At 45.4% G+C, this 19387-nt stretch overlaps 1 protein-coding gene across 5 annotated transcripts; it reads right to left on the minus strand.

Moving 5' to 3' along the window:
• Positions 1 to 3130: 3130 nt before the first annotated feature.
• vrk1 (VRK serine/threonine kinase 1) lies at positions 3131 to 18141 on the minus strand. 5 transcript variants are annotated; one of them, XM_085266633.1, is made up of 14 exons: positions 18025 to 18141; positions 17182 to 17241; positions 15059 to 15218; positions 14850 to 14905; positions 13625 to 13694; positions 12999 to 13086; positions 12206 to 12314; positions 11253 to 11345; positions 10535 to 10667; positions 9832 to 10021; positions 9680 to 9738; positions 7030 to 7199; positions 3544 to 3637; positions 3131 to 3405 (listed from the first exon to the last, which is right to left on the minus strand). In XM_085266633.1, the coding sequence occupies exons 1-14, from the start codon at positions 18124 to 18126 to the stop codon at positions 3257 to 3259; spliced, it is 1533 nt and encodes a 510-aa protein (XP_085122759.1). In that variant the 5' UTR covers positions 18127 to 18141; the 3' UTR covers positions 3131 to 3256. The 5 variants fall into 5 exon arrangements, with proteins under 5 accessions (XP_085122759.1, XP_085122758.1, XP_085122754.1 ...); XM_085266632.1 differs by lacking the exons at positions 17182 to 17241; positions 18025 to 18141 and adding an exon at positions 15702 to 15854 and having other exon boundaries at positions 9901 to 10021; XM_085266628.1 differs by lacking the exons at positions 17182 to 17241; positions 18025 to 18141 and adding an exon at positions 15702 to 15854.
• Between the last annotated feature and the right edge of the window lie 1246 nt (positions 18142 to 19387).

The raw sequence follows: 19387 nt of genomic DNA on the forward strand, positions 1-19387 counted from the left end.
CAAAGGTTTTGGAGAGGATTGTGTTTGAGCAGCTACAATCCTTTCTAAATAATCATAATATCTTTCAGATATTCTGGTCAGGTTTCAAAACCCACCACTACACAGAAACTGCCCTCCTAAAAATTCTTAATGACATTTTGTTAATCACCGATTCAGGTGACTCAGCTGTGCTCCTGCTTCTAGACTTAACTGCAGCCTTTGATCCTGTTGACCACAGTATTCTGATCTCGCGACTGTATCAAAGGTATCCCTGTGGAATGGTTTCGGTCGTACTTCTCCGAGAGGACTTTTCCCGTGAGCCTTGGTGATTTCACTTCCTCCACAGCTCCATTTACTTGTGGTGTCCCGCAGGGTTCCGTATTAGGCCCAATTCTCTTTTCAATCTATATGCTACCCCTAGACCTAATCTTTAGGAAGCATAACATCTGCTTTCACGCTTACGCCGACGACACCCAGATTTATCTGCGGCTTAATAGAAACACCTCCACTTCCATGGAATCTTTATTCAAATGCCTTGACGAAGTTAAAACCTGGATGGTCTCAAATTTTCTTACCTTTATTGAGACAAAACTGAAGTAATTCGTTTTAGACCAAGCTGTAACTTTAATGCCCCAGATTTAGATTTATGTAATTTAGCATTTGTTGTTAAAATAAAAAAAACCTGGGGGTTTTCTTGGATACAAACTTGCATTTGAGAAACAAATTAATTCAGTTGTTCAGCGGTCCTTTTTTAAATTAAGGCTCCTATCCAAGGTGGGATCATTTTTATCCTGTAAAAACCTGGAGCAAGCAGTCCATGCGTTCGCCCTTTCTCGAGTGGACTACTGTAATTTGCTATACGTCGGTGTCAGTCCAGTCTGGCACGGCTCCAACTTGTACAAAATGCTGCAGCCTGCCTTTTGACTCATGTGAAGAGACACCAACATGTTACCCCGGTGCTTGCTTCTCTTCATTAGCTTTCAGTGCATTTTAGAATTAAATGTAAAATCTTACTTTTGACTTATAAAGCGCTAAATGGCCCAGCACCGGACTATTTGTCTGACCTTTTGCAGCTTTAACAATCTACCTCTGCACATTAGAAAGGCCCCACCTGTCACTCTTTAAATCCCATCTTAAAACACATTTTTTCTCTTTGGCTTTCTATACTGTATGAGGGTTACCAAGTTGTATTTGAATTTTCTTACCTGTTCGATGATGTTATTGTTTCATTATTACGTTGTACAGCACTTTGGTCGACTCTTTGCTGTTTTTAAATGTGCTTTATAAATAAATAAATGAATAAAATGACTAACCGACTCAGAGATCCCAGTGGCCCTACCTTCCTGCACCTGTGTCTTCTTTAGGTGCTATAACGAGATCAGGACCTTACAGCATTATAGACCCAAACTGCTGTTTATTGTGAAATGTTAAACAGTGTTAAGAACAGCAGCAGTTGGGTAGTAGTAGCTCAGGGGCAGTGTTGGGCAAGTTACTTTGAAAAAGTAATTAATTATAGTTACTTCTTCAAAAAAGTAACTGAGTTACAAGATTCTAAAAGCAATTAATTACTTGAAAAGTAACTATTGCATTACTTTAAAAAAAAAAGTTTAACCCTCCAGGGTATAATTGGCCATTTTTAACTACTTTTGGTGTTTCCTCTACATTTCACCTTTACAAACTATTTACTTTGCCTTGTTTGGTCTCATTGTTTTCAGCACAACCTCACGTGTCTGAATTTACAGTTATCTTTTCATTTTGACTACTGTACTAACTGATCTAAAATCAGATAAAAAACATAAAATCCGAGTAGAAAGGGATATTTTTTACTGTAACAGCCACAAACATGTTTATTGAATCATATTTCATAACTTTAAATGCAAAAACTAAACTGTCACTTTAAAATCCTATGCACAGGTTTTGCAAACAACAAAGTGATTTGCAGTAATTTACCCGTTTTCTAATAACCATGTCAAACTGTTTACAGAACAATCAGCTGTTCTTCAATAAGATGCCACAAATTATTTGTGCCAAATATTTCTGTCCACTATAAAGGAAACATCACAGCCTGATACCTGCAGGTCTGACAGCAGCAGGTGTGTCACTCCTGTTTCTACCTGGAGACAGCAGTTGCCTCATTGTTCTGACACACAACACAAACTATCCACAACACTACACACTAACTACACAACACATTAACTACACACTCCAAACATGCTAAACGTCACAAATCTCTCACATCTCAAAACTCCCTCTCTCTCTTCATCACTCCTCCTCTTCCTAAACAACCAAATGTCATGTTGCCATATCATTTTTTGATTGGTCGACATGGTGCATTTTTCCACCAACAGGCTGTTTTTGGTTTGTTTTTTATTTTTTTTGGCTCATAAGCAGAGAGAGCTCGCTGCGCTGTCCTTAGACAGTAAACGTGATTGAAAACTGGTACATGTCACCTTGTTGCTTTGTCTTTAAGTGGTCATGTGATTGGCTGACCACGACTACTTTGTTCTTCCTCAGTCAAACAGCAGCACTCATGCGATTATTTTGCCCCCTTAGCTCCAGGTGTTGTGCCAAAAAGTGATGTCAGCCAGAAAGTGATCGCCGCCCGCGGGAGCGCGCAGCTGCTTAAAGCTGTAGCGCTCAGTTTACTTACAGCTACTTCCTGCAGCTGATATAAGGAGCTGTAAGCTGAACAGAGCGTCAGCCGTCTGTTTGTTGAAACATAGTAACGCGACCGCATTTTCTTGTTAGTAACGGTAACGGCGTTGTAACGATAGAAATAGTAATTAGATTACTCATTACTGAAAAAAGTAACGCCGTTACTTCTAACCCCGTTGTTCCCATCACTGCTCAGGAGGTAGAGCAGGTCATCCTCTAATCAGAAGGTGGGAGGTTCGATCCAGTCTCCAAGTATCCTTGGGACAGATACCAACCCCAAGTTGCTCTCTGATACAGCAATCCGATTATTGTTCAGCATCTGCAGACAAGTGGGAAACCATTTCTTTACCCCCAGTTTAAAGACAGCGCCATCTATGGACTCGTTCTTAATTCATGTGTCACTGAGTTCCTCAAACTTGCCATAAAAAAGCAACAGGACAACTGAAGTTTGAGCTTCTTCACACTTTGGCCCAGAAGTTTTAATAAGAACAACCGATCAATGTCGTTATCTCTTTATTGTTACAATGCAATCAAACATCAGCATCTATTAGCACAGTGTAACAGTGTAACAGCCCAAAGTAAATCCAACATAAAAGCCTGAGAGGAGGAGTGAGGTGGATGTTCAGGTGCTCGTTTTCTTGGGTCTGCCTCTGGATTTTTGGGCAAGTCCAGGTGATGTCTGGGTTCCCATTTCCACAAGTCTGGATTTGGGGTCACTGCTGGGCACCTTCCTGGATTTCAGAGTCTTTTGGGGACTTTTCTTTGGTCTGTCTGCAAAGTTAAATTCAGCAGGCTGTCAATCGTTTAACCCAAATGTTGTCATGTAGTTTTCATTCATAGCCTCTGCTTCAGTTACTCTATTTAGAGATACACTGACAAAAACTGGTGCACGCTGAAGAGGAAACCAACCGTTCTTCTTTGTGACTCTCTTTTTCTTGACGGGACTCGAATCCACCTCGCTCTCCTCCGCTCTATCCGCTGCCATCTTTCTTTTGGTCGTCTTCTACAGAGAGAGAAACACGATAAATATGAAGAGACGCACCAGTCGGTGTGTTGATGTTGACTAAAAGACATTACTTTAAACCTGGGAGTCCACTGTGGGTCCTGTACAGTTTGTTTCTGCAGAATATGTTAAATCAAGAACAAATGTGAATAAACATGAATATTTCCCACATAGATAATTACTGTCAAACTGCCTCATGCCATAAATTGAGATTTAATTCTATTTTTACTGAACTGTATTAATATAGTGCCAAATCACCACCATCGCCTCACACTAAGTTATTCTGTACAGTAAAGATGCTACAACCACACAGTGACAGTGGGAAGGAAAACTGAACAGGAAGAAACCTGGCCCCCGGCTCAGGGAGGGGCATCTGCTGTGAGGAGGGGGCACAGGCAAGAAGAAACACTGTAGTTCATCCAGAATCATCATTTAGCATAATCTGAGGTGTTTAACAAGCCTACAATGTGCATGCCCATCTAGCCTTTGTTAACAGGAAACACACACATGTAAATGACACAAACCGAAGAAGCCAGCAGCTCGCAGTCTCAGCCAACAGCAGCCACAACATCCTTGCAGCTTTATGATGGATGCAAACAGTCGATCCAGGCGTGCACTGATGATTATGTGCGTCTCACTGACCCTGAGCTCCTCATTATAGGCTCTCCTCAGCACTCAAACTCTGTGCTGGAAAACTGCTACGTGAAGTTCTATCACAGGTATGAGGAAATCCCAGAGACTCCCCACAGGAAACATGTCATGCACTAGAATCTGACTGTCGCCATTACTCTCCTGATGTAGGGCTGTGACACTCTGCATCGACTACAACATGGACAGACCTGGGTTCATTCAAGGTGAAATGTACTTTGTAGAGCTTCCACAAACACGACGGCTGCTGAAGAGTTCTTCATAAACTTATTATGTCTGTCAAAGCAAACACGGTATGTCCTCAGGAAGTACAGGTGCCCCCAGAGAGAGCGATGCGCTTATCACAGGCAATCAGCTCCTCCATCCGCCGCCGTCCTTTCTGGGCCTGTGTAACGAGACTCCGCCCACTGCCCCCCTTTCCATTTTTGCCTCCATTTTGACAATTGCTACCTCATGATCACCATGCGGCACCCACTGAGGTGAACAGATTGGCGGGATAATTACATACAATAACAAGCACCAGGGCCCAGTAACCCTTCGGCTGGCAACACCACGTCCCCAGTGGCAGCTTCCATATGCACAGAGAGCACGTGGGGGAGTGACGGGGGGGAGAGAGGGAGAGAGAGAGGGAGATGGGGAGAGTGAGAGACAGGGGGAGGGGGATGAGAGAGAGACACAGGGGGGGGATGAGAGGGAGACAGGGGGAGGGGGGTTGAGAGACGGGGGGGAGAGAAAAATGGGGAGAGAGAGAGAGAGATGGGGAGAGTGAGAGACAGGGGGAGGGGGGTGAGAGAGAGACAGGGGGAGGGGGGTTGAGAGACGGGGGGGGGAGAAAAATGGGGAGGGAGAGAGAGAGACGGGGGGGGGGGGGGGGATGAGAGGGAGACAGGGGGAGGGGGGAGAGAGAGAGACAGGGGGAGGGGGGTTGAGAGACGGGGGGGAGAAAAATGGGGAGAGAGAGAGACGGGGGGGATGAGAGGGAGACAGGGGGAGGGGGGTGAGAGAGAGACAGGGGGGGATGAGAGGGAGACAGGGGGAGGGGGGTTGAGAGACGGGGGGAGAGAAAAATGGGGAGAGAGGGAGAGAGAGTGAGAGAGAGACAGGGGAGGGGGAGAGAGTGAGAGAGAGACAGGGGAGGGGGGGTGAGAGAGACACAGTGGGGGGGGGTGAGAGAGAGACAGGGGAGGGGGGGTGAGAGAGAGACAGTGGGGGGGGTGAGAGACAGGGGAGAGAGAGAGGGGGGGGAGAGTGAGAGAGAGACAGGGGAGGGGGGGTGAGAGAGAGACAGTGGAGGGGGGGTGAGAGAGAGACAGTGGGGGGGGTGAGAGACAGGGGAGAGAGAGAGACAGGGGAGAGAGAGAGGGGGGGGAGAGTGAGAGAGAGACAGGGGAGGGGGGGTGAGAGAGAGACAGTGGGGGGGGTGAGAGACAGGGGAGAGAGAGAGGGGGGGGAGAGTGAGAGAGAGACAGGGGAGGGGGGGTGAGAGAGAGACAGTGGAGGGGGGGTGAGAGAGAGACAGTGGGGGGGGTGAGAGACAGGGGAGAGAGAGAGACAGGGGAGAGAGAGAGGGGGGGGAGAGTGAGAGAGAGACAGGGGAGGGGGGGTGAGAGAGAGACAGTGGGGGGGGTGAGAGACAGGGGAGAGAGAGAGGGGGGGGAGAGTGAGAGAGAGACAGGGGAGGGGTGGAGGGAGAGACAGGGGGACAGAGAGAGTCAGGGGGAGTAACACATAAATGTTAGGTTGTAGCTGAGAGCTCCAGCATCACGTACAGAGGCGATGATGTTTGTCCTGATGAGCACCAGCACTGAGAACAGTCAGAGACGGGCTGCTGCATGCAGACACATGAAGGGAAACTTCTTATCAGCTGAGGCAAAGACAGCAATGCTAATGACTCCAGTTCAGCTGCTTTGGTCTTAATGAAATTAACAACAGGTGCACTAGAGGGGCAACAACGAGACAACTCCCAAAGCACTAGCATGAGGAGATACCAGGCTTCACAGCCAGTCCAGCCACGGCCAGGTCTGCCGTGTCGCCCAGCACAGCCATAACCCCCCTGGGGGGTCCCTAACCCATCAGCAGGAACAGTATCTGTTTCTTTGTGCGAGGAGGAACACGACGAGCACTATAAGAGCCGTCCACAAGGTTACTGGTGTGAATGTCTCTGACAAAACAATCAAGACTCGACATCCAGGCCTTGTGATCACTACCCAGCACCACGGAGCCCGAGTGGCATCGGCCATAATACCAGACTTGGCATTTCATCAAACCATGTGGCATCGCTTCATTCTGGACACGCCCCTATGACCACAACAATCTGAAGAGACAGGCGACCCCGAGGTGTTGGGGGAGGGGACTGTGAGCAGTCCCTGGAATGGACATCAAATGTGTCATCTATAGGAGCCTACACACTAACCCTTCGACCATAAAGACAGCTGGAGGATGGACACTAACCGAGAACAAAGTGAACTGGTGGATGAGTTAATGCAGAGGATGCACAACAACTACATATTATACAGTTCATAGATGTGAACTGGACACAATGATGCCTGAAACCATGAGACAGTTACTCCTGTCATCACCAAACAAAGTTAGAAGTAATTATGATGAAGCGACAGTTGTTCATTTCTTAGTCGACTAAATGAGGAAAATAATTCGACGGTAAGTCAGAGGTGTACACCCCCACAGGCTCGAGCTCAAATACTGCATTTTCTCGCTTCCCTCTAGAAACAAGTAGGAGCGCTGACCTTGGTGGGAGGCGCCGCTGCTCCACTGGCAGAGGTGAACTCCAGCTTGCCGTCCTCTTTAGGACCGATGGTCTTCAGTCCAGCCTGCAGGATGGAGCGCAGCTTGTCGTAGGGTGGTTTGGCTGTGTAGCCCAGAGACTTCACCTCCTCCATGAACCGCTGTATCTCATCTGCAACACAAGGAGAAGCCCGCTCATCAGAACCCTCACACCTTCTTGCTCGTTCGAGACCATCAGGTCATCCATGTTATTTTCATCAAACACTTCATAAACAAAGTCATAACTTAAACACAAGCTCCCCCCCCCCCCCCCACTGTTGTCACCATAGTGTGTTGCATTCAGATGTCAACGTCAGGCTAAATGTTGTGTGGTGGGACTTTCTTCAGACTTGGTGCACACAGACACACAGACACACACACACACACGGAGCAGAAAACAACAGTTTGCTCGTGCTCAGCACAGCAGAAGGACGGAGGTGCGACGTCTCCTCTGAACCGACACGCTGCCTTCCGGTCAAAGCACCAACATTAAAAGGCAACTTTTAGCACAGTCGGGCAACAATGTTGCCATTTACTGCCGCAGCTTGTGGCCTGTACTTCTATCCCAGTGAGAGGTCAGGTGGTCACTGCTCAAAGGCAGAACACCAAGTGGCGCTGTCACTTGGTGTTCGCTCGCTCTGTGGTAGAGTATCACTTCCTGTTCCTGCTCAAACACAGTGGTGTTTCTGAGTAGCTTATCTGCTTAGCAATTTAATTAACAACTTTTAAATACATTCTTTTTTCATAGTATAATCTTCACGTGCTTCATCCGAAGCACACTGTCTGTGTACTCACTACCTAACTTATAGCCAAAGTATTCACTCACTGTCTCTGTACTGTTTCGCTAGCTTAGCTTAGCTCGTAGCCGACTCATTAGCACCATGGCTACTTCTCCTGTCCCTCCTGCACTTTCTTGCTCATTGTGTCAGATGTTTAGTTACTCCTCGGCCTCCTTTAGCAGTAATGATATCTGTAACAAATGTAGCATATTTGCAGCTCTGGAGGCCAGGATTACTGAATTGGAGACTCGGCTTCGCACCCTTCATTCACCCGTAGCTAGCCAGGCCTCTGTAGCTGGTGCAGCCGAAGATAGCGTAGGCCCCGCTAGCTGTTTCCCGGCAGACCCCAAGCAGCTGGGGAAAGAGGGCGGCTGGGTGACGGTGAGGAGGAAGCATAGTCCTAAACAGCAGCCCCAGGTACACCACCAACCCGTTCATGTGTCTAACCGTTTTTCCCCACTCGGCGACACACCCGCCGGGGGTCAAACTCTGGTAATTGGTGATTCTGTTCTCAGACATGTGCGCAACAGCTGGAGTTCATGCATTTATTACTTCCAGGCTGGACGACTGTAATTCATTATTATCAGGAAGTCCTAAAAACTCCCTGAAAAGCCTTCAGCTAATCCAAAATGCTGCAGCAAGAGTCCTGACAGGGACTAGAAAGAGAGAGCAGATTTCTCCTGTTTTGGCTTCCCTTCATTGGCTTCCTGTTAAATCCAGAATTGAATTCAAAATCCTGCTCCTCACATACAAGGTCTTAAATAATCAGGCCCCATCTTATCTTAATGACCTTGTAGTACCATATCACCCTATTAGAGCACTTCGCTCTCGCTCTGCAGGCCTACTTGTTGTTCCTAGAGTATTTAAAAGTAGAATGGGAGGCAGAGCCTTCAGTTTTCAGGCCCCTCTTCTGTGGAACCAGCTTCCAGTTTGGATTCAGGAGACAGACACTATCTCTACTTTCAAGATTAGGCTTCAAACTTTCCTTTTTGCTAAAGCATATAGTTAGGGCTGGACCAGGTGACCCTGAATCCTCCCTTAGTTATGCTGCAATAGACGTAGGCTGCCGGGGATTCCCATGATGCATTGAGTTTTTCCTTTCCAGTCACCTTTCTCACTCACTATGTGTTAACAGACCTCTCTGCATTGAATCATATCTGTTATTAATCTCTGTCTCTCTTCCACAGCATGTCTTTATCCTGTCTTCCTCCCCTCTCCCCAAAGGGGAGACAGATGGCCCCGCCCCTCCCTGAGCCTGGTTCTGTTGGAGGTTTCTTCCTGTTAAAAGGGAGTTTTTCCTTCCCACTGTCGCCAAAGTGCTGCTCATAGGGGGTCATATGATTGTTGGGTTTTTCTCTGTATCTATGAAGCGCCTCGAGGCCACTTTTGTTGTGATTTGGCGCTATATAAATAAAATTGAATTGAATCATGTTAGAAACACATGAGAGCAGCCAGGAACGGACGAAATGAATCAACTCACACTTTACTGATGATGCTGCTGTAACACACAAACCTTATCAAAGAACACTAACAGTACTGATCATAGCTGACAACAACTCCAAGGCAACTTAAACTCCTTAAACACTTAAAATAATGGAAAGGTAAAATGTTCGACTAATCATGAACTTGATATGATTTGAAGTCACACGGTTTCAGACTGTGGGATTATGCAGGGCATTGTGGTTTTCACAACCAGATCAAGACATGAGCATTCATGATGTGACAAGTGTACAAAAGTCTAGAGTATATGAATAATACGGTGAGGCACGTCAGTGTGACCAGCTCAGCGCTGGTCCATCGCAGCCACAGAGCCGCCGCTGTCAGTCTGTCTCACCTGGTTTGTCTTGAGAGGAGAAACACTTGGCCATGAACTCGCTTATGTTTTCTTGACTCCTGGAGGTGAAAACGTTACACAACTTTCTTTAATACACATCAATCTGTGTGAACTGTACAACACAAAACAAAAATGTAAATAATAAAACGTACTGTAGAATTGTATAAACGGCAACGTGTTGCTGACTGGAGCACCCAGGCTCTGTGCTCAGTTTCACATACCGGATCTTGGCGTCTCTGACGTACAGCGGGTCCTGCAACTTGTCCTCCCAGGGCAGCCGGCCACACAGCCACTGAACCATGCAGTAGGACAGGATCTCCAGGTCGCTGCGCCTGGACGCGGCTGTTAGCAAACATGGCGCACGTAGCAACATTAGCAATATCAGACACTTATGTACATAATAGCATCCAGGTTATTTCCACGTTGTACGAGATGAGGAACACCAATCAGTATCAGTGTTGTTCTTTGGCAAACTTCAGCTGGAGCAACAACGCTGTGGCTGAACACACTCAGTACTACGACGGCGGCCCCAAAGGTAAGTCAGTCCAGCACACTGCCGTGTTAAAGTGCTCTGACTGCACAGCAAAACAAACATGGGTACTGTTTCGGTCTCTGGGCGAACGTGGGGCCGTGTCACACTCTACACTCTATGGTGCGTACTGAATCCCAGTTTAAATGGGGAGGAAACAGCCCAGCTGTTCCAAACCGTCCTCACTAAAATGGTTTGAAATCCGTTCACACTGATTTTCCTGTTCATGGTTAAAAACATCAGAGCCTGCCGACTCTTTCAGATTACCACTCTGGTTTTGTACACCATGTTGGGCGTCATGACTACTCGCGTACGTTTGCACCTACATGCTCCTTTGTGGCAGTCGATGCTTGTGAACTCGATGGTACCATCGTGACATTTCTTGGGGTCTTCCTTGTACTCCTTGGGCAGACCTTCAGGTGCGTACCTATAGGCCAGTCCATAATCTACCAAGTAAACCTACAGTTGACAAACACAAAGATTCAGGCATGCACACACATACACACAGTACTAATCCATGTTTTAGCAGTGTTCACTGACTGTACACAGACAGGAGACACACGATTTCAATTCTAATTCCAGCTCCATAGCACTTTATTATTCCTCAGTTTGCATTGTGCTTATATTCTCTGTGGCTTTAATAAAGAAATGTAGAGCAATAAAAGCAAACCTACATTCACCACCTCCGAGGAAGAGCAGGAAAAACAACCAGAGCCAATATTAAAATCCTGAGGGGCTGATTTCCAAATTGTCATTTATAAAAAGCTCCTTAATAACACCACCGATGATACATTATTAATCTCCAAATTAAATATTTGCCCCTGCCCCCACCTTATTTGCAGCTCTGTGCTCCTGCCATCTAATCTCCCCCGTCTGAACACTCTGGCTTCACCTCCCCCCGTCACAAAAGCCTAATTGAATCTAATGAAGCAGTGCGAGTGTGTTCCAACCAAAACCAGGCTCCTCCTCCTGCCGATGCACAGGTCACAGCGGCACTTTGTAAACTGTCACAGTTTCAGTCAGCACGCTGGAACTCCAACTGACCTGGTTGGGATCGCTGTGACTCAACATGAGGTTAGACGCCTTCACATCAGCGTGCACGTACTCGTGCTCGTGGATGTACTCCAGAGTATCCAGCTGCACAGGAACAAATACTCCATCAAATACAGAGTACAGACACATCTGTGATGTAGCAAGACCCTAGTACAAAGTAATCACACTACATGGTTTAAATATAATGTGCAGTTTGCTGCTCAGCCCGTCATCACCTCACTGAGCAGCAGCCACGTGAAGCCAAACCTGTGATCACATTACGAGGATTTTATTAGCAACTCGATTCATTACGTTCAGTTTCAGAACATAAACATTTGTCTTTTTTAGAGGGGATGTAGCCGGGCTGAGCACCACAGAGCACAGAGGAGAGTCTGACCAGAAAAAGTTTCACCTCCTCCACATAGATCTTAATAAACTAGAGCGAACGGGAGACGCGCTGCTATAAGAGAAGCGTGGGATTTCCAACAAGAAAGAGAGTCACAGTAAATGACTATTTCACAGTCTATCCAGTGTCACTGTGACAAGTCTTACTGGACTGTGTAAACAAATTACTTCATTGTTGGTATTTTCATGCAAACAAAGGATTTTCGATCGGAAGCACAGGTGCAGGAAATCTGCTGACGTTCGCGTTTCCGTAAAGCGGTGTCAGATTACAGTTTCAGCTCACTTTAAAAGCAGAAACAATCATTCCAGGATGAGCAGGAGAATGCTTCTGACCCACAATCATTAACACAACCGAAAATACACTTGTGTGTCTCTTTGGGAAAACCCATTTCCTCCCCTGTGCATCACTAACTCTGAGGATGAAACCGCTTGTTATTCGACCCTCATCATCAGTTATTTTCAGTTTGCGAACAACGTTCATCCTCAGGATGTTGGTCATGACCTGCTGTTTACAACCTAAGTGATTCAGACTGAAACAACTTCATCGTGACAAAACCAACCAGTCGAAGGCCGAGCTGCAGGACCAGCTTTCTGGGAAATCTCCTTCCGCATTCCTCAAACTTCTTCTGCAGGTCTGTGCCAAGTCTGTCGATGACCATGAACCTGTATCTGGTTGGGACAGAGAGCTTTGTTAGCAGAGCGTCAGAAAGGCTGCAGCTTTACCTGTTACTGTGAGGAGAACGCAGCTGTTTCACTTTACTTCTTATTTGGTGTTTTCTTTCATCGAGCTTTCAGGACATTAACACAGTAAAAAAATAATAAAATATTAAAAACTGAGTTGTAAAAGGCGTAAACAGGGAGATTAGCTTAAATATCGGAGTTACTATAAGTGCACAGAGGAGGTCAGGAGAGGTGATGCAAGGGCTGAGGATAGTGCTAACTATGTGACCCAGGCGGGACCAAAGCTGATGCCTTATCAGGCCACTGGGCCCTTATGAAACCAGTAACAAGTGCTACTACTGAGATCCACTACATGGTATCAGGCGGTGCCAAAGTAATCCACTGAATGAATCAGAGTGAGGTCTGCTATAGAAGGCAGAGACCTGAGCTGGGAAAACACAGGCTCTAATCAGCGTAATCATGCCCACCTCTCCTTTAAATCTGTGTGTGACTCCATCCAGTGTGCAACATGCAAACACCATGGAGGAAAAGTCAAACAGAGTTGATGCACAGCTCGAGCTGCGTGCACCAAATATAACTGCTGAACCTGAACGACTGCACGTCACACAGAGGGAGGAGAGACGGGCTGCATCATTACAACCTGAGACTCGTCCCCAGCACTCCCACCCTTACCTTTGACCCCCTCTCTCATGTCGACCCGAGCCCCAGTACCGGGGCACGCCCAGGTTCTTCAGCTTCTTGGACTTCATCCAGCTCTGAACTGCAGGGCAAGAGTAAACGTATCAGACACGTACATGAGCTTTTAATGTGTGCATACATGAAATCAACAACACAGGAAGTAACTCTGTGAAGCCTGGTGCTGGTTTAAGTGGGTGATGGATGTGAGACTCCAAGTAATAAGAGTATAAATCAGTGGGGGAAAGTGGCCAATATGGCCGCGAGCTAATCTGCTGCTGGGACAAATATTTACCAACAACGTGAGACTCCAGCATGAATAAAATATGAGGCTTCGGTTCCTTAGTCATATAACAGTTAATCGTCAGGGGAGACTGACATTTGGATTGTTATTATATAAAATGCAAAGCGGTGGCCCGAGGGCTGGCGGCGCTGCCACCAAACGCTTCCTTTCCTTTGTAGGGCTCCTCTGAGCCTCGGCTGCAACACCATCTTTTAATTAAGAAACTTGCCTCTCTTTTTATTTGTTTGCCCTGCTGGTGAGACTCTTGTGTTATGATCGCAGGGCTAACTTTGGCTCGCTGACAGTGTGTGTGTTTATAGTGTCTGATCATGTGACTCACTGAGATCCGGCTTAGCAGCTCTCATGTAAAACGCGAGCTCGCAGAAAAGCGGTCCATTGTCAATAGGCTCCTGTGGACAGATCAACAGGTACATTAGGTCTGCAGACCCACAACAGCACACCGGGCTTTTGTGTTTCCACCCTTCACAGGCAGAAAAAAGAAACAATCCAGAGTACAGCTCACAGCACGGCAGGCCGGTTCCTTCTCTTCCGTTTAAACATTTAAAAAACAAACAAAGTGCAAAAACTGGTTGTGTGTTTAAATCCAGGTTCACAGACTGTTACATCTCTGACAGTTAGGAGCAGGTCCGTGCTGGGAATGAGCCCCAGCAAGCGGTCGTGCTGCAGTTTCAATAAAAAGATTTAAAATGTTAAATAAATGTTGAATAGCTTCCACAGTTTGTTTCAGACAGCGACAGCACAAATAATTAGAGTTAAAGTTGGAATAAACACAGTACAGGTAGAGCTTTACATTTGGCCCACAACAGCCATCACGTCACTTTTTAACAGCAACGCCTGCAGCGTGCAGATGTGAGCCTGCAGCGTGCAGATGTGAGCCTGCAGTGGGCTACAGCACAGTGGAGCTGACGGCGCTTTTATTCAGGCCACGCTCGCTGCTGTACGTCTCTCCTCACATCTCGACAATGATTTGAACCAAAAACGTAAAATTTGGATTCAAACGTTGCCACTGATTCAGTTCAGATCTTGGGTGATGGGGCATCCCCGGGCTTTTTCTCCCCGTTTCTCCTCCTTAAGAATAGAAACAGGGAAATGGTCACAGTGCAGAAAGCGCCTTATTGGCTGCAACGTTTGCACTGTGATCACTTCTCGTGACACTTCAGTGACCAGCAACTGGACAGAGCCATCTGAAAGGTCCAGGGTCAAAGCCTGTGCTGGCTGCATCGCTGCAGTTAGTGAACAAATAAATCGGACGATTCTCAGAGTCAAATGGGAGAGACTGATGAGTCTGCACATTAGAGCAGAAAAGCAAGTCAAACAAGTCCTGTCAGTATGCGAATTATTTCTGGACTTAATCCAATGAACTTATGCTGCCAATTAAGTCTTAACTCTTGATGGGCTTAACTAAAGTGGAAGTGTTATAGAATAGAAATTGATATGTCATAAAATACAAAGGTTGAGTTGGCTTTGGTAGCTACTTTTCTGTGAGTAAAGACAAAAGTATGTGACGAGTAATAATGCCGGGACTGGAACAAACTTAGTCCTACCACTTTGATGACATAGCGAGCGTCAGCACCCACGGGGTTTGCAGAATTTTCCTCGGCTGGGGAAAACATGAGAGGGAATATGTTCATTATTTACAGTATTTGGTTGACACATGCTTAAAATCTTTATTCACTTTTATTCAATATAAAGTTTGCAGCTCAAACTCGGATGTTAACTAGAACTAACATACAAATAACATTGTCTTTCTTACCCAAGTATATGACCCCAAAGCCCCCCTGACCGATCGGAGCCCCCAGCTTCCATTCCTTCTTCATGGTGTCCTTCAGCACTTCTCCAGGAGGAAACTCCTCTGCCAGTTTCCTCTTGGCAGGGGCTCTGCCTCTGCCTGCCGCCTTGGCTTTAGGGGGCATCTAACACACACAGCCACGGTGGTCGTTAGTGCTGCTCCATCGTGATGGAAGCAGAGCTCCAAAATAAAACTAAGCTAAACATCGTTGTAAACACAACAAGAAATGGAAACTTGTACTTTTCGGGTCACATCAGAACCATGTTTTTATCTGTACCGAAGTTAGCTAACCACATCCTGAGTTCCCCATCACCTGCTAATGTGTGCAGCCTATACGAGACATTTCCCCAACACGAACCGCCTGTTAGCATTCAAACCAACAGAAAGAGAAACAGTAAAGCGATGGCGTCGTGCGAATCCCGCACCTTGCGTTGTTCTTTCGAGGCTCGTTAGCTCTCATGCTAACTGCGCGGTCTTGTGAGTAACCGTGTGTCACATTAGCGCCTACATGACCCGCTACATGACGCCGTCCGACAGCACACGCTCCCGAGTCGCTGTGGTTGGTTCCGTTAGCGTACACATATATGCGTGTATGACAGAAACATACCGTCGCTTCGTTGTTTATGCTTCCCTGTAGGAGAAACTGTACACGGACCAAACTTCCCGCAAAACTACCGGTCAGGAAGTGACGTCCTCGTACCGCGCTATTTTATTGGGGGAAGTCGGTGCTTCACTACTGCGTGAACAGCGACGAGCTGTCCTTTCTGTTAGCGTGAAGAAGTTTAAATACGCATTTAATCCCCGGGATCTCTTAATATATGAAAGATGTAAATATATTTTAAACATGTCTTAATATAAGAAGAAGTGCAGTTTCAACAGCAACTCTATTTTCTGCATTTCTGCTGCTGAAACCTGCCAACATGACTCCTGTGGGCTCAGTTCTAATAAAGAAATATGAGCTCAGACTGTCCTGTAAATATAAAGCAGAAAGTTTACAGAAAATGCCTTTTTTAATGTGGAACCATCATCCATCCATTATCTGCTGCTTATCCTCCATGGGGCAGGTCTTCAGTACGTGATCAACTATCAGAGCTGTGTTATTAATTTCTTATTGTTTTATTATCAAACCATGGACTAATATGTCCTATTGTGCTATTTAGTTAAGTCCAAATCTGTGTTTGATTCTGTAAATTTATTTAATTTGGGAAAAAACAACATTTAATGTTAGGGCTTGTGCGTAATACTTTGCAGTCAATAACTCCCTGAGGTGTAGAACCATGAGTTTTGTGATTCCTTAAGTCAGTAAAAGGTCATCCAAAGTCACTTTTTGTCTTTATAATAATGAAAACATCTCACCCAGTTTGTAGGCAGTGCAAATATATCAGAGTAAAACACAGTCCGCACTGCTCATAGTTCAGATTGTGTATATTTGCACCTAAGTGATTAAATATATATGCTCGCTCCTCAGACTCGCTGTCTGAGGAGGGTGCACAGTATCCTGCGGGACCAACATCACCCTGCGCGCCACCTTTTCCATCTGCTGCCCTCAGGGAGAAGGTACAGGTCTATACAGGCCAGAACATCCAGACTGGCCAACAGCCTGTATCCACAGGCTGTGAGGCTCCTGAACTCTCTGCCCCCCTCTCACGGACAATAACCATATCCAACTTCTTAATAGCAATGAACTGGTCTGCATTGGTGCATCATATCTTTATTCTCTTCCCCCTCCTGCCCCCCCCCCCCTCTTTCTTAAATAGATAACTATCATATCTGATATCATATCTCACAGTACAATAATATTGAATGGGTTGCATTGTTGTATTTTGTCATGTTTCTCAGGTCTTTGTCTGAATTTCTACGAACATTATTGCTAAGGATTGTCTTATTGCATTGGAGTCACACTGGGTTAAATATGTACACTTGGGTTTTAAGGGGTATTTATTATTTTCTTCTTCTTTTTTTTTTTTTCTTTTTCTTTTTTTTTTTTTGGGGTTGTATGGAAGCCCCAAACGCAATTTCATTGTTCTTGACAATGACAATAAATAAATAAATAAATACTAAAAAATAAATACTTTGTCTCCATGCACCATAATGATGTGTTTTCCACCCATCCAGCCACACCAGTACTGCTTCATCTTATAAGGCACCTGAGAGAAACAGAAGGGGAAAGTCTTATTTTCTAGGTTAAGAAGAGCATTCATTAATTTCACTACTGTCACTGTATTGCCCAATCAAAAGTCTTAATACCTCTCCCCAAGGGCGTGGATTTGGTTTTGGCATCGGTGGGGATGGATGATTCAGCCATTGAACCCTGTCCTGTTTCTTTTTTTTCCTTTTTGTCTTTGCTTCTTGATAAAAAAAAAAAAAAAAAAAAAGAAGTAAATACACTTGCCTACATATGCTATTCTACATGCTTTTAAACCATTTAAAATTACAATTCATAGTTTTATGTGTGAATTATATAATGTTAAGTTACTATTAAACAAATGACTGACTTTAGTTTACTTCAACCATATTCCATATAAATCAGGTATCATACAAAAATAAAAATAGCTTCAAATACAGTCGTGACAATAAAAGAATATGACTTTAAGGACTTAACAACATTAGTTCAGTTATAGTGCACCAACATCTCTGACACATTAGCACTAAGGGAACACTCAGTGACCTGCTGGTTTTTGTCCATAAAACTACTCGTCTAAGATGACCACAGAGTAAAAGATCTCTCAGCAAAATGATGCAACATTTTAGGCACTATTGCCCCGATTAACTCAGTGAGCTGAGATCTTTTATTCTAAACATGAACTACTGTTACAGCAACAGACATGGACTACATGCCCCACACAACAACTCAATGTCCACTATGTGAAGGAGCCAAACACATGCCTTCTCCTCTCGTTAATCTACAGCACCAAATCATCATCAGTCACCTGTGAGCTCTCCTCTTCACCTCTGTCCGAGCTACATGGCAGAGCTGCCTCTGTCACCTGATGAATAACAGTGAGACACTCCACATACATGCAGTCACACATGTGCTTCAAATACAGTCATGAACCACCAGGTCATCATCCAGTTTCACCTGTGATCTTGTGTCACCATCACTCTCTGAGCTCTGTGTTGGTTCTTCTGTCACCTGACAAACAGGACAAACATGACAATAAGAATAAAACGTGCAGCTGCTTCAGTGTTTCTGTCACTTTGTGCAGATCTCGACTCGTCAGTAATGTTTGTAGGATGAGTGCATTTTAAAACTGTGCAAACTGCACTACAAGGTGGAATATCTGCAAAATCATGACGACCTCATGATATTTTGTCTCAAAAATTAACCCTATGAATATGTCAGAGCCATTAGGATGAAATTATTGTGTCACCAACATTTTAATGTTAGACGTATAACTTTAACAGCCTCTGTAAACTAACAGTTTCTCTGACAGCTTCAATCAAAATTAGAAACGCTGCTCTGAGACTGAGAGAACTAACAGTGCTGCCTGCTGTGCAGGTAGTTTCCAAAACACGGTATTAATGGGTACATACTTAGACTGATGTGGGCCAAAGCCTAGCACAGCCTGTAACGTTATTATGACGGACACATTTTATGCGTTAAGTGACTCACAGGTTTATATGAAAAACACTTTCTTATATCCAGCTTCTTCCTCTTTGCTGCCGTCCTCCTCTCCTCCTCCTCACAGCGCAGGCTTACCGCTGCTGAAACTAAACAGAGCTCCCTGAAAGGCTCAGCCAATCACATTGGCCATATTTGTCACATGACATAGGTCTCCAGTAGAGCACGTAATTTAACTCTTTCTGCACCGCTGGGTGAATGAGACGCTGACAGATCGTTTTTTCTTTCTATAAGGTTTGTTTGTTTTTACTCGAAGAGATCGAAATGTTGGTGGGGACAATTCAATAACCGCTGGATATTGGTGGGGACGTGTCCCTTCCGTCCATGCCAAATCTACGCCCTTACCTCTCCCCTACTTTCATTGCGTGCCTGTATAGCAGAGTTTACTGTGGAAGAAGTGGGTGATAATGATGAACAAACAAAAATGAAAAGGTGGCACTAAAAAGCTGAGAGAGAAGACAAAATTACAAAAAGATGCAGCAAAATGTGTCTAATTTAGTGACTTGTTATCTGTCGAGGCTGCTGCATCGTCAACAGTGGTAACAGCAACAACTAGTAACAAGTGCTCACAGGCTGAAGAACCTACTGCTGCTAGTGCCCTGTGTGGAGAAGTGCAGCAGTCCTAACTGCTATGGGCTTGAAGTCGGCCTCTAGTGTTGTCACATCCCCAT

The sequence above is a fragment of the Mchenga conophoros genome, unplaced genomic scaffold, assembly GCF_057382185.1.
Source record: "Mchenga conophoros isolate Kocher_MC1m ecotype Shallow Benthic unplaced genomic scaffold, M_conophoros_male_GT1.1 unmapped_scaffold_5, whole genome shotgun sequence".
In the NCBI taxonomy this organism is placed as follows: Eukaryota; Metazoa; Chordata; class Actinopteri; order Cichliformes; family Cichlidae; genus Mchenga; species Mchenga conophoros.

Coding starts and splice junctions, on each gene's coding strand:
- vrk1 (XM_085266633.1), bottom strand. CDS start 18,126: ATGTGTGACTGCATGTATGTGGAGTGTCTCACTGTTATTCATCAGGTG. Junction 13,695..14,849: donor CTCGCTATGTCATCAAAGTG/GTAGGACTAAGT, acceptor ATCTGTCCACAG/GAGCCTATTGACAATGGACC. Junction 10,668..11,252: donor GTCACAGCGATCCCAACCAG/GTCAGTTGGAGT, acceptor TGTCAACTGTAG/GTTTACTTGGTAGATTATGG.